The 14,947-nt window shown below is 44.1% G+C and overlaps 1 protein-coding gene across 1 annotated transcript; it reads right to left on the bottom strand.

Annotated features, from left to right (window-relative positions):
• Positions 1-21: 21 nt before the first annotated feature.
• On the bottom strand, positions 22-14,750 carry LOC130199386 (rho-related GTP-binding protein RhoA-D). Its single transcript, XM_056422846.1, has 5 exons — positions 14,655-14,750; positions 6,517-6,672; positions 4,528-4,648; positions 2,366-2,496; positions 22-1,698 (listed from the first exon to the last, which is right to left on the bottom strand). Exons 2-5 carry the CDS (start codon positions 6,670-6,672, stop codon positions 1,525-1,527), a joined length of 582 nt encoding a protein of 193 aa, XP_056278821.1. The 5' UTR covers positions 14,655-14,750; the 3' UTR covers positions 22-1,524.
• Between the last annotated feature and the right edge of the window lie 197 nt (positions 14,751-14,947).

Here is a 14,947-nt window from a genome sequence, read left to right as displayed (position 1 = left end):
AAGAAAGCTAAACCAAACCAGTTAAGATTACGTAGTATTTCAAAAATACTTTAATATCATGTTTGTCTCATCCAGACATTCTACACATCTCGCTCCCGTTTGTAAAGCATCATCACAATCTACCATTTGTGTTAAACAAAACAGAACAGCCCAGAAATCAGACCATCCGGCCACATTGTGATCCATGTGCTCTGCATGTAATGGTTAGAGGACCACAGCCGTCACACTAAATACACATTCTGTCACGACAGGACCTGCTAGAGGAGATTTACTGCATGCATCTCTCTGCTTCAGCCACGACACAAACACCAACAAGAGGGATGCAGTAAAGATGGTGGCGTTATGATCATGTCAGTGATGAACACACACAGACAATTATGGTCGCTACCACTGACGCTTGTTTCTCAGAACTTTTAACATAATTCTGTTGCAATTCCTTATTCTGTGAACAGAACTTTTATGACTCACTGGTGCAGCTGAGACCGGACCCCAGACACACACTCAGATATGCAAGTTATTACAAGAACATTTCAAGCGATGTCCCTTGGGTGTCAAATGAAAGGCCTAGAGGACAACAACAAAGCCCCCATTCTAAACAGTGAAGAAGGCTGCTGGTCTGAGGAGACATCATCACATCGTCAATGAAACATTTGAGCCGTCAACTGGACATTTATTGAAACTTATGCACAGAATATATAACTCATCTGTCTGAATTGTATACAGTGTGCATCCATTGTGTGTCGCTCCAGTGATGCATCATGACTGGATCTCATGAACAGGGCCGAGTTCAGGGGCGGCGTTGGCGTCTCGGTGGAGGCCCGTCTGCTGGACTCGGCGCCGTGTCCAGGACAATAGCCCTCTGTCTCCGGTGGACGCCGTCGCCACAGCAAGGTGCCGTCCAAAACCTCGCCACACAAATAGTTGCTGCTGCTTCAGTTGATGTAACGTAACGGGCTCTAGATGGAGTCGGTAAAGCTGAGGGAAACGGAGCTCTGCCGACTCCACACGCGGGGGGGAAAGGAATAGTGGTGTGCCAGGTGGATGGTGACCTCAGCTGACCTCAAGGAGAACGTGGTACATGCAGGTCGGACTGAAGCAGGGGTCCATACTATTGAAGCACATCCTAAAATGGTCTTGCCATCCAGGAGGCATGTGACCCTCAAGAAGACAGCCCCTTCTTCGCAAACATAACACGGACATGATATGTTTGTAAGCACATAGATACAAACATACATTCAGACAAGAGGGAGGAGGCCAGGTCCTTCCCACGAGGAGCGTGTGTGCCGGGTGGAGGAAGACAGCCGCAAACAAAGATAAACAACGGTGTGTGAGTAGCAGAGGAAATATAATTTAAAATCAAAGGCGGATTTGTTTTGCTTTTCAACAGGCGGGTCAGTCTTTCATATTCTCCTGTGGCATCTCTGCATCTGTGAAGTGAGATAGTCCACGGAAGCCATCGCATGAAGGTTCCTCTCAGGCGGGACTCCTCCCTCCGGTGCCGATTGGCCAACAGACTCCGCCCCCTCACAGGAGCTGGCAGCCGCCCCTCTTCTTGCGCTTGCGGACCTGCAGCGCCGCTCGAGTGGCCATCTCAAACACCTCCCGCACGCCGTCCTTGGTCTTGGCGGAGCACTCCAGGTAGCCAAAGGCGCTGATGCGGTTGGCCATGTCTCTGCCCTCCTCCGGCTTCACCGGCTCCTGGAGGGTCAGCGCGAGGACGGTCAGCGAGGTGGACAGTGGGCAGTTTGCGGAGCAGGAGAATGTTATTAAGTACATTTACTTTAGAGGATTTACCTTGGATGCAACTTCACGACATCACAGACCGGGAACAGTTTACTACACTTTTGCTTTTCAAACATAAAGGACACTTAGCTGATAATACTTTGACTTAACCCTTGTGTTGCCTTCGGGTCAATTTGACCCGATTCAATGTTTCACCCTCCTGTTACCTTTATATTTACTAACATATTTTACCCTTGAGGTCAATATGACCCCAGCTATTAAAATCTCCAGAAAATTATTAGAATTAATATTGTTTTCCAAGTTTAAGTGTGAGGTACTTTATGTTTGTTTGTTGACTCCCGAAAGAACACCGACATTAAACATTGAATCGGGTCAAATTGACCCGAAGGCGACAGGAGGGTTAAGTAAGGTTTGAATGCAGGTATTTTACTTGTAGTGGGTTATTTTCAATATGAGCTATCATTACTTTTACATTAGTATGGATTGCCCTCCGAGGCAAATTTCTAATTTGTGATAATGGGGTATACAAAATAAACTGAGTTGAATGAAATACTACTTATTCCACTACAACTGGCTTTGGGATAATATGTTTGCAGTAACATAAAATAATAGTCACACACACCTGTTTCATCTTGGCCAGCTCCCTGCGTGTGTGTTCATCATTCCTCAGGTCCTTCTTGTTACCCACGAGAATGATGGGGACGTTAGGACAAAAGTGTTTCACTTCAGGCGTCCATTTCTCGGGAATGTTCTCTGCAAGAATTTTAAAAATAAAATACATTTTTAAAAACAAGAGCGATTTCCTGAAGTCTTTCCCTACAAGGACAGCAGGGAGCGCCTGTGTTGTTCCCCGTGTGACTGGACAAACACAGGGTTTTTCCTGGGTCAAAATGGGTCTTCGGTGGTCTAAAAAAATTTTTTTGGGCGCTATGCGCGCACCGTCTATTTGTACAAGTCGGACTGTTGAGTGAGTGATCAGCAGCTGGCCACTCGGTCCAGTCGCACACCTCACAGTTGCAAATTGATCAGACAAGAAGACACGCTTATCAACTCCAGTGTTTCCCCTACCATTATAACAGGGTGAACAGGGTGAACAGGGTGAACAGGGTGAACAGGGTGAACCCCCCCCCCCCCCCCGTCAACAACTCATCTCGGCTCGTGCGCGCCAGAGCTCCGATGCCGGCGCGCGCCTCGCTCAACGGTGATGCGCGCACACCTCCGTGTTAAATTAAGCTTAGGGCACCAACATGGCTAGCGGCACTAGTCCCGCCCCCCTGAAGCTGTAAACCTAGGGGAAACACTGAACTCGATTACTATTGATCCAAACAGAACGAGGGTTCGGCTGTAGCCGACTTGAAACATACTATTGAGAACATATTCGCTGACATGCACGTGATGAACACATTTTTATTTATTTTTTTCCATCGCAGACTTTTTTTTGCCTTAGGCGCTCGGGAAAACGGCGTAGGCGCGCGCCCAAATTTTCTCTATGCAGGAAAAACCCTGAAACAGAAATATTAAGAGATCACTGAACGCTGATGCATGGTCGAGCATGTTCGACAAAATCTGCGGCGTCTTGAGGGACAGGCCCTCGTGTGACGGGGTAGACATGCCGTCTGTGTCATCGTCCATAGCAACACGGGGAGAGCGCTTCAGGACATGTGCTGGTTCATCTGGTTCCCTTTTAATGTGGAAACAACTGGATTCAAATGCATCTATGAAGTGCCAGTGCCTGAAGGATGCATTGATCAGAATTCATCTACAATAAGTTAATCTTGGTACAGTTCAATCAACTTCTAATTGCCTTTAAATTTACTTTTGAACTGCATTTAAAAGAAAGGCACAAAATAGGAGATGAGGAGCATTTTGATCAACGTTATCGACATTGCCCTAATTATTTATTTAAATTACTGTAACGCAGAAACAGTCAGCTGTTCTGGTTTATTCCACACTTTAGACATTACTAAAAGTTAAACTGTGATGCTGGTTTTCACTGCTGCAGCAGAATTAATAACTTTAATGAATAACATCTAATGAACAGACGCCATCTAAATAATAATTACGTTTTCATTAAATGGATAATTAATTGCATTATGCGCGGAGGCAGTAGACAGGGAAATGTAATGTCAAACACATTAATAATCGAGAGGATTAGTGTGGATTTTAAGTCAGACAAAAACTTGGACATTTAAAGGAGCATTTCTCACCCTGCATCTGTATGAAATATTATTGAACATCACTTTTACAAAGCAAAGAATTCGAACCAGGTTTGTATTTTCCTGAATTGAGTATTCACAGCTGCTGTATATAGCCATTCCTCTTGTATATACTTTGTCACTTTCTTAAACTTCTTAGACCGTTGCACTGTTTTGCACTGTTTGTTCTGTATTGTATTGTGTTGAAATGTATATTTTGTGTAAGCACTGAGAGACACTTTACCTCGTCAAATTCCTTGTTTGTGCAAACTTACTTGGCCAATAAAACTGATTCTGAGAACAGCATGCAAGCTCTGCATTTTATTTTGAGTGGATTGAGTCATATGTGCACTTTGTCTATCTTCTTCAGGATTACTAAACACTTAAATTCTGAATAAATGACTGAATAAACATAACCAATTGCATTGAATCACTGAGGTAACGCAACACAGTTGATGATACATTGACTATTTTAATCAGGCTCCTTCTGTGTCAAGTCTCCTGGGTCACTGAAACATCACTGTAATGCCAATAAGTTTGTTTACCTTACACAACCCTAAATGTGTAAACAATGTGTACGCAGCCTTACCTAAACTGTCGGGGCTGTCTATAGAGAAGCACATGAGGATAACATCTGTGTCAGGGTAAGAGAGAGGCCGCAGTCGGTCATAGTCCTCCTGACCTGCTGTATCCCACAACGCCAACTCCACCTGAGAAGAAGCAGAATGTCAGTAAACAGGTGACATCTACAAAGAGGCGCAACTTAAGTCACATTATGAAGCACGATCCAACGTAATCATGGATAAAGAGGGGAAAGGAGAATATGGGCGACAAACATATAGGTAGAATAACTGAAAAGATAGTGGGGGGAAAAGAGGATTTAAAACAATTAATTATCCATAATGGATGTGGACTATTAGCTTCAACTGTAATCTAGACATAGTTTATGATTATTTAAACCGACAGTAAAATCGCCCACATGGCAATCACAGCTGGAAAACTGCCTGATCCAGCTGAGGACTGGGAAACAACAAGTGAGCAACGACAGCATGAAAACAGTTCCTCTGGACTCTTCTGACCTGCACTCATGTTTTGCCACGTCTCGCTTGTTGGCCGACAAACGAGTCGACTGGCCGGCCACATCGCCCTCTGGCATTGTCCATGGTCAGCGAGACGGTGGGTGGGCTGACGTTGACCGTGACAAACCGGTGTCCGTTTCTGCTGCTTTTGAAATATGGTACCACTAGAGGAGTCAACCTCATCTATTTATTTTAATGAAAGTCTGAACTCCTCTTTTCAGCCTTTATCTTGGTTGTTGTAACCACAACTAAATATAATTAAAGAATAATAGTAAAGGTCAGCTGCAAGTTGAACTGTGACACCGACAATAATACTGACACACTGACAATATTTAAATACACCAGATATTTTAAAATAAATTTCTACTCTGGTTGAGGTGCTTGGAGTATAGTCAACTTTGTATTATACGCCACAGGAAACAGGAACAGGAAATAGGAGATTAGTCATGATGCATGAGAACACTGGGCAGGAAGGTGGCACTGATCCATTTCCTGTTGTTGGCTGGGGGTCTTCTGCTTTATAACAATGAAAGGACCAAAGGATTTGATGACTATACGCACTAATCGGTCTTCATAGCCCGTGATTCTCCACCAACAGGGCCACCTGGGTCCCGACAGCAGCAGCGTGAGTGACCCATACACCTGCCTGATGATAGGATACGTAGCGCCTGTTCTGAGGAATGTCTCACATTGTCACTGGTGGAGGAAGTACTCATCCTTTAGTTGAGGACTTCATTTTAAATCCTACTTAAGTGGAAACACAGAAGTATCACCAGCTAAATGGACTTATATGCAGTAAAAGTACCCATGTGAATGATATGTTCTTATACATGACATGATAAGGCTGTTGATACTGATGAACGATGTGAGAGCAGCTGGAGCTGTTGTAGCTGGTCGAGGTGCGACTAGTTTGAGTTACTTTATATTATCAATAAACATTGAGGTCCAGTGGTGTCCCACCGAGGGTGGGCCCTCCACCGGGTCAGAGGATAAATCTGTATTTCAGGTCATAAGATGATTTGGACTTCTCTCACGTTTACTTTGTTGTTAAATATTATAAGTTGACCTCTTCTGGGCCTCACACTGTTATGCTGATAAATCCTATTTGAGAAGTTTAGAGATACTTCTATCATCTCAGACATCTGGAATGACAAGATGCCCCAACCAGACAGTATGCGAGAGCTCAAAATCATAAGCCAAAGTAGTATCTTGTGTTTTTTTGTGGTATTCTGAAAAGCAACTTGTCAGCTAAATGTCGTGGAGTAGAACGTGTAATACGTCCCTCTGAAAAAAGAAGTATACTCAAAATCTGACCTAAATACGGTCCCGTTAGTTTCTGTGGCAGTGGGGTGTGGTTTGTTAAAACATAACAATCCATGTTGCTGCCTCTAAATTCAGTCCGATACTCACGGCATCGGGACAGTTTCCAACATTAGTTTTCATTATTCATAATCATTTAACTAAAACAAATAGAAAAGCACATTTGAAATACAAGGTACCTGTTTGCCATCCACTTCGATGTCAGCGATGTAGTTCTCGAACACCGTGGGGACGTAGACCTCGGGGAACTGGTCCTTGCTGAAGACGATGAGCAGACACGTCTTCCCACATGCACCATCCCCAACAATCACCAACTTCTTCCTGATGGCTGCCATCTGCAAACACAATGCACTGTGGGTAATCTTTATATTAACAATTGAGATATGCACGAGAACTAAACAATCAGAACATTGCTGAGAAGCAAATCTCAGTAAAGACAGGAGGAGGGAGGTGAAACAATCAAACTACAAAATAGGAAGAGTGAGAGAAGGAGGAGGAAAGAAAGAGATGATCAAAGACAGGTGTTTGTTCAGACATGTAATCTTCATCTCCACATCCTTCCTTTTGATTCTCCTCACAAAGATTTCCACCACGAGATGCAGAAGACAAGTGTTCAGTTTGCTGTTTCGAGGAACCCACATTAAAAACAGGCCAGTTTGTCTCTGGAGAAGAGCAGCTGTTCTCCGTGATAGCAGGCTGCTGTTACACCATTCATCAGACTGTCACTGCGACACACACACGTTACAAGATCATGCTGCTTATTGACAGCGATGGCTCTCATGCTGTCCACGGTGCAGCTGAGTGCCGAGTGGGGGAACTGGCCCTGACCATTCCACTGTGTGCACACTGTGCCAGGCCCAGGGTGGGAACAGACACTCCAAGGACTTCCTTCTGAAATAAGTGCTGTTGTTGAGGCGCGTTACCCTTGAAATGTGCCATGAAACAATTCCCTTCAACAGTGACATCGTACGAAGTGGTGCTGCTAATATTTCCCAAGGTTTGGAATATTAACCAATTAAAGAGTAGAAAACGACAAATTAATCATCGATTGTCAATTAATTGAATCTTGTAAATTCATTATTACAACTGCCAAACATCTGTCATGAATCGTCTGATATTTATGTGAAAGTAAAATGTGACACACAGCATAGCAGTGAGAAGCTGTGGACCAGCTAAATCTTTTGAGAATTTTAAGTGTTATGGTTTCAATTCATTATAAATTTATGAAATGTCCATTGTTGTGCTCCTCCTGCTCCTCCGCGTAACAGTCATTCTTTTGTTGGGGGAAATATGCAGGTGCTTAATGTGCTTTGTGGATTCTTCCTACGACATTTCTTTCCTCATTTGCCGTCCTTACTTGAAGTGACTTCCTGGTAGGACAAACAGAGGGAGGAGAGAACACAAGCCGAAGGAAAGACATCTGGAATTCAACCATTTTGTCTCATTCTCCCTCCTCGAGTTTCTCCCCTCGGGTCACTTCAAATAAGCTTTAATAGCTCAAGGAGGAGTCCCACACAACTGGTCCGGCCTCCTCCTCAGGGTGGGACTGTTCACTGTAACACGAGTCTGCACTGTGTGCTAGGATGAATGAAGAAGAGCAGACACCCATAGAACAGAGTGGAGGCTGTAGGATTTAACCTAGTTCAAACTTACTAGGACTCTATCCATGGCCTGAGAGTTAATCTCAAAATAATCCCTTAATGTTATTAATATTATTATTATAAGTGCTACATAAACCTCATTAAAGGGTACCTGTAGTGCAAAACAACAACGTGCTACATCCATTCGGCGCATCAAATAAATCATATTTACCCCGCCGCTATTGTCAACAAGTCACGCATAGCCCGAGGATTTACATTTCTTTGTCAACATTCCGAGTCCGTGAACGCTTCAGGGCGCAGACATCTTGCTAGTTATTTACTCATGTCAAAGCTAACTATGACGTAGAGTCGTTGAAAGGAATTCAGCCAATCCGGAGCCACTTCTACACGCGTTGCTTCTTGGGATAGATCGGTGGCCTCAAACCAGTTCACGTCTGGAGTTCACGCCAAGATGGCGCAGTGCAAGGCGTTCGGTTGTCTAAATAATAAACGGACTCACAAGACTAAAAAGTTCTTTTGCGTGCCCAAACCTAGTACCTAATGCCACGATACACGGGCAGCGGACGGCCTTATTCGATATACCGCGGCCTCCATGGTGCGCGGCCTACTGAGACCGCTATATAAAGTATGGGCTTCTTAGTCTATGCTAAAGGATCATCATAATCATGGGCGATAGTATGCAGGCAAATGTTAGGCCTCTCGCTTATGGGAGAATAAAGGTGAATATATTCAGAATATTAGTAATAATCACACCAACTCTGGTGATCGCAAATTAGCCTACATGAAACAACTGGCAAACTTACCGATTTGACAGTTCTCCCTCGGGTGCAGGCCCCCGAACATGTCGGCCGATCATTGCATCAATGAAAGACATCTCCAGCGCTGGCTTATGCGCGATGTAGCTATCAAGCTCACGCTTTTGTGTGAAGCAGATGAGGTCTAATGTCACTATATCATCGGACATAAGTTCGTGCTCTTTACAACAAATGCACTCTATGTCTGTTTTTTGTGGCACACATTTCCCACAACTGCACCAAACGTCCGCCGACTTGCGTGCACGGTCCGCACGGTGAAGCATCTGGACCGGCGGTCCTTCGGCATCAACTTCATCGCTATCATCGCTGTCACAATTCACTAAATGGGGATAGTCTGCTTTTAAAGGTTCAAACAAGTATCCAGTTGCTGAATCAGACAATCTTTCATCATCCATATTATCAATCTCTCAGCATTTGTTTGCGAGCGCTCAACGTTGTTTATATTGGTATCTGAACACATCCGCTGTGGCTGGCTGTCGATCTCTCAACGATTTGACGTCACACCACCTGCGCCATATTCAAGCTCCAGTGCAATGTCGCATGTCGGAGTTGAGGACTTTGAACAGCCTAAACTACGTATTGTTATTGAATACTGGACCGTCAGTGCATGAATAACCTTTAGAAACACATTATCTTTTGATCTGGCTACATATTCGCTTTCACTACAGGTACCCTTTAAAACCAATCAAACCCACCTGAAACATCACCCCAAAGTATGCAGCTATTCATTGTTTTAAATAGGCCTCAGTGTTTGGGATAAAATAGTTAACAGAAAAAAAACAAATTCTCATTCATAATTAAAATGAAGATCTGTGTGGGGTTGAAATTGCTTGTACCAGCAGCAGTGAATTGAAGAGACCAACCAGCCACATGAGAACACAGCTGCATTATTATTATCAGTGTTACAAAAAACAATTAGAACCCCAAAATGCACTGAAGTCATTCTGTGAGTGGTGAGCCATCATTGAGACATCCACACACACGGCTCCAAGAGACGGTCATAGAACCTGTTGTGCATTCACACGCTTCTCACGATCCATTTTCCCATCTTGCATAACGTGGGTCTCTCTGAGGTCGCAACGGACAAAGTTATCACTCCTTGATCGTGCAGCACAGAAGCGTGTTTCTAGCTGCTGGGTTATGACATTATCCAGTCCTGTTCAAGAGAAGTTGTTTGGGGTCCTTTTGATGAGAAGTACAAGCCATAAAACTACCATTGTCAAAAGTTATGTAAGCTTGTAAACCAGTGACAAAACAGTGGAACCCACAAAGAGTTGAGTGGCTGACGGCATGCAGCAGAAAGCGATCAGAGCTGCTTCTGCTCAGTTTCAGTGGAATTTTGCAGTTTTTAAAATGCTGTCGAATGTTGACGGCTGCATCTGAACTTCAGTATCTTGTTCTCACGTTAGAAGCTGTCCAACTTTGTGCCGCCGACAATGAAATACACTTTATATTGTAGGCATCCTGTGTTTCCAAAGCCTGCAGGACACTATACAACAGAGGATTGGGTATTGCTGGGCGACCAGCTAAAAAGCTGAATCTGGCTCAACATGATGTCATCTGACCAGGCAGGGCTGTGTGACCGATGAAATACATCCAAGCGCAAACAAATTCCGAGTGGGTTACTATTTAAGATGAACAGCATATTTCTAAATGTTTTACCTCGTGATGAAGTTGTAAAATCCTGTCCAAGAGTATTATAATCTTGTGCTGCATTTTGGCATCCGAGAAGCCTTCAAACTCATGGGTCAGTTAAATAAACTTAATGGGTCCTATTTCCAGGGTTCGATACAGATTTCCACTTCTGACCACTACCTGCTCCATAACCCATATCTGCCCTCGGCTAATAAGTTACAGAATAAAGACGGAGAGATGTAGACGCCCAGGAAGATAAACAAACACAATTTAAGTTGCTCAGCAGACCAGAACTTAATAAATGTCCCCCTGAACTATCTCTCCTTTGAATGTGCCACACGCAGAGCCAGGAACACTGGAGCAGACCGACGGGGAACATCGGGACAGGACCTGTTGAAGGAGCGGCTGAATGCAGAGATATTTAATGCACAAACATATTCAGACTCATCTATTCATTTCAACGTGGACTTACGTTAAGGCCAAGTTTGGATTGTGGAGACTTACAAAGTAAGGAAATATGAATTAACTATCATCTAAAATGCATCAAACTCCCTCAGAAGTTGAAACCAAGTTTAAATTCTGAAGGTTGAGTCCAACTTGAGAGCAGAAGCTGCTGCTCAGGATCCAGGAGGCAGCTCACGACAGAACCGAGCTGGAGCCCAAAATAGGACAGAGCCACCGAGACGACCCGACCCAATTCATCACAGAGCAGAGCTCGACGCCGAGGACGAAAGAGGGAAACGGCACACGGAACTCTTCTTTCATCCGCCCCCGAGATGGAGAGATGGAAGGAGAGGCGGTCAGAACATCCGCATGTTATCCACAAGCAACAGATGTGGAGAAACAAAACAAATACCAAACTGATAAATATTCCAGGAGTACAACAAAACAAATGGATGAATGAGTCACGCCATGGATCGGGACGGAGCCGATCAGGACACGGTTAGAAATCACTAACGTGTTTCTGAAGCCCTGCTTCTGACTCTCATAACTGTTCCTGTAACTCCCTCCCCTGTTCTCATCTTCCTTCGGTCTCTTGTTCTGACTCTGTCCTCTTCTCTCTCTCTTCCTGGGCTGCAATGTGATGTCACCCTCAGGAAGCTAATGCTTAGTCTCCTTAGGGTGCTGCATTCCTCCTCTCTGACTCTCTGACACGGCACAAATGAAAGCCAGAGCTGACACGCATGACCGCAGCCCAGATGGAGCCGCCCCCACGCAACGACCGTTTCCCAACCACCCATCTGTGTGGAGTGTTACAGCAGTTAGGTACGAGATCCAACGGACATGTTCACAATAATGTTACATCTATTATCTTTATAGGTTAACCTTTCAACTTTAACTGCCACTAAATGCAAAAATACCTGCAACCCAAAGATGTCTAATCACCTTTTCTTGGCTGACCAGGCAAACACACCACAGCTTTTAACGTGCAGAGCCTGAGCCGACTCAGTCGGACACACTCGCATTAATAGCGGTGGCCTACTTAATCCAAATGCTGACGGTCCCATCTCAGAACTATAATGTCAAATATTGATATGAATAAAGGTTTAACGGGAGATTCTAAAAGTGACTTGAGTCGATGAGCTGGATTATTTCGGAGGAGAAGAGTCACCACTGTTTCTGTAGTTCAGAAGAAATCAACGGTCAGAATACACAACAGAGAGATGCGTCCGATCCTTTGGCCGAGTCCCGACACCAGCTGCAGAGGAACCAAAGAAAAGACTATCTTTTCAGTGTCGTTGTACGGAGTTCATGCTCCAGATGGTCGTGATGTTATCATTTTCTCGCTCGCTATTACAAATGAATCCATTGTTCTTTGTATTGTTCTTTGCCAATACAAAAGTAAGGAGAGATACAATAGTTCACAAGAGATTTGTTAGCATCTTTCAGTTTATCTAATCAATTGAACCAAAATGGACCCAGCTACCAGTTCCCATCCCTAAGGGCCCTGCTGCCAATGTTACTCAGAGGACATATGTGGCTTTCCAAAAAGGCCCATTTAGGAACTCCAAAGGAACAAATAAAACCTGGAAAAAGGAATATTCAGACTCGACTTCTTCCTTGCCCAAAAAACAGATCTGTTCCACTAGCACAAAGAAAAAGGCCTTTGACAGGGATGCGTGTTCCCCTGGAGGACGCTCTGATCGGCTTACAGTTGCTACATGACACACCCAGAAGCCGACGGACACATTTGTCCACGCCGACATGTTTGCCAGTCCCCATCAGATGACCCAAACAGACACACAGATGAAAGCCTAAAGTCAGCATTTTCTTGTGTTCCGTTCAGAAACTGCACCGAAATTCACTTCCATAATACTAGCCTCCTTAGAAAATACTGCTGATGGAAAGTTGCGCTGAAAAATCTAAGCCATGATAAGGTTGAACATTGTGTTTGAGCACAACTGATGAACACCGATGGCCCTAAAATACACAAACTAGTGTGAGCTGGAAGGAAGGAATAAGGGCCATCTGGGTAATCCCCTTGTGTCCATGCAACACTTCCTAAATCTTTGCTTAGGAGAACTTCCTGCGTTCCCTAAGGATTGGGTTGGCTTGTACAAAAAGGCAAACAATAATACAATTGTTGTAAGCCAGTGGTGGAGAGCTTGCCAAGAGGAACACAATGAGGTGCAGCACCAGGGTGAAACGGCCTCTGGAGATTGTGGCATATTTAGAGCTTTTGATCCATACTTATACTCCATGAAGGCTTTCGTACTGACCAACTGAGCTATTCAGCTCTCGTCCAACATAACCGCCATGTGACAAGAATGCTAGAGATGTCAAGTCCGTCACTATGACAAACACTCATATTTTAATTAGAGGTGTGTTATTTGTATGGATGTCCTAATCAAGTGTTGTTGGTCAAACAAATTGATGTAGTCAAGTTTAATTTTACATTTACCTAAATGTTGAATAAATATGTATGACGCATCTGACTTTCCACAAGCTACCTGATCCACAGTCAGGGTCCCGATTCAAAACAATCTTACATTATGTGAATGCTATGAGTGAAATACGTATGCACTTCAAACCTAGAAAAACATTTAATTAGTCAATCTCATTTCAACGTTGTCATTCTCTAAGGATTCCTGTGTGCGAGCGCTTTTTTTTCTTTCCTGAATAATTTGTGTTTTCAATCCAACACCTACTTCCATCTCGATTTGCAAATTATAACACTCATAATTACGAGCCAGATACAGCCCACTCCACAGAGGCTCTGGATTACATCACTTGGTAGAGTGAGTCAAAACCTCACTGACAACCGCAGACATAAGGACTTCTGCTTTTGCATCAATGTAGTCTCGATTGGGGATTTCCACAATATTTCCTTCCACTGCATTGACACCGATTTGTGTGTGTGTGTGTGTGTGTAACACTTCCACTTCTGACCACTACCTGCAAACAGCCTAGTCAGCTGTTAAGCTACAATGACATCATACTTTCTCCTCTAGAAGCTACACAAACAAACATTGGACATACAAGCATGCACACGTCTATCCCAGATAGAGCTCTTCAATGAGTCTCCCTCTGGCTGTGTGTCTGCCCTGTGACGTCCTGCGGGACAGCGCAGACACACAACGGGGGCTCATGGATGTCATGAGTTTTGCAGGGCTCAGATCCCGGTGGTAGCATCTTTATTATGGGGAACACGCCAAGACAAGTAGGGGAACAACACGCCTGTGTGAGATACGAGGGTCCGCGCTACAGTAGCAGAGCAGCACAACAAGGGTGTGGCGACTCAGAGAGGAATTTCCTCGGGACAGACAAATGTTTGAACAGAAATGTAAAATGGGGAAAAAACATCCCATAACATCAACTCCCATTTACTGGACGAACAGGTTTCCAAAGAGAAATATATTTAAAAATATTGTTTCACACTGCGAGGAAAGATCTGCTCTGCCTTCCTCCACAGCTGAAGTCAATATAATTATAGTACGTAATAAAGCATCGTGTGGGTAGAGACAGGGCTGGGTTGTTCTCTGATATGAACCATATTTCCGACTGGAGAGAATAAACATGCGTGTGCCACAGTTAATGATACTTTTCCTTTATATTTATATGACCGAAACGTCGAAACAAGTCAGCCTTTCCGCCTTAAAAAACTTCGAAACAAGTAACAGGTTTCCACTCGCCGAGCTTGCGGCTGGTGGCGTCTCGCCTCATTGCCTTGTCTTCCGAAGCTGCTTTTCCTTCACACCTCAAACTCGCTTTCCTGACTCGCAACATGAAACGAGTGTAATAAAAGGAAAACTAAAATGTGCTTACCTTTCCCAGGGTGTGCTTTCAAATATCAAAGGCCTCCGTGTTCCCCTCCTGCCGTCTTCCGTCCGCGAAGCAGCTGTAGAGTAAAACGGCGGAGGAGGAAGCCACCAAACCGATACTCACAAGACCCTCCCATAACATTGCGTTCACGGTCTCCCCGGAAACTTGTACATTATATCTATAAACCATTTTTAAGAAGATGAAGATAAAGTTATGTGCAGTATCTTTTTGTTGTCATCGTGTTTTACATGGTGTTCATGCTATTTGCTAGCTTTCCCTTTAAACCTATTACACTC

Source organism: Pseudoliparis swirei, chromosome 9 (genome assembly GCF_029220125.1).
Source record: "Pseudoliparis swirei isolate HS2019 ecotype Mariana Trench chromosome 9, NWPU_hadal_v1, whole genome shotgun sequence".
Lineage (NCBI taxonomy): Eukaryota > Metazoa > Chordata > Actinopteri > Perciformes > Liparidae > Pseudoliparis > Pseudoliparis swirei.
The sequence above is the reverse complement of the archived record's forward strand: the minus strand, read 5'-3'. Positions and strand labels throughout refer to the sequence as shown.

Coding starts and splice junctions, on each gene's coding strand:
- LOC130199386 (XM_056422846.1), bottom strand. CDS start 6,672: ATGGCAGCCATCAGGAAGAAGTTGGTGATTGTTGGGGATGGTGCATGT. Junction 2,497..4,527: donor AGACAGCCCCGACAGTTTAG/GTAAGGCTGCGT, acceptor AAATTCTTGCAG/AGAACATTCCCGAGAAATGG. Junction 1,699..2,365: donor AGCTGGCCAAGATGAAACAG/GTGTGTGTGACT, acceptor CTGACCCTCCAG/GAGCCGGTGAAGCCGGAGGA.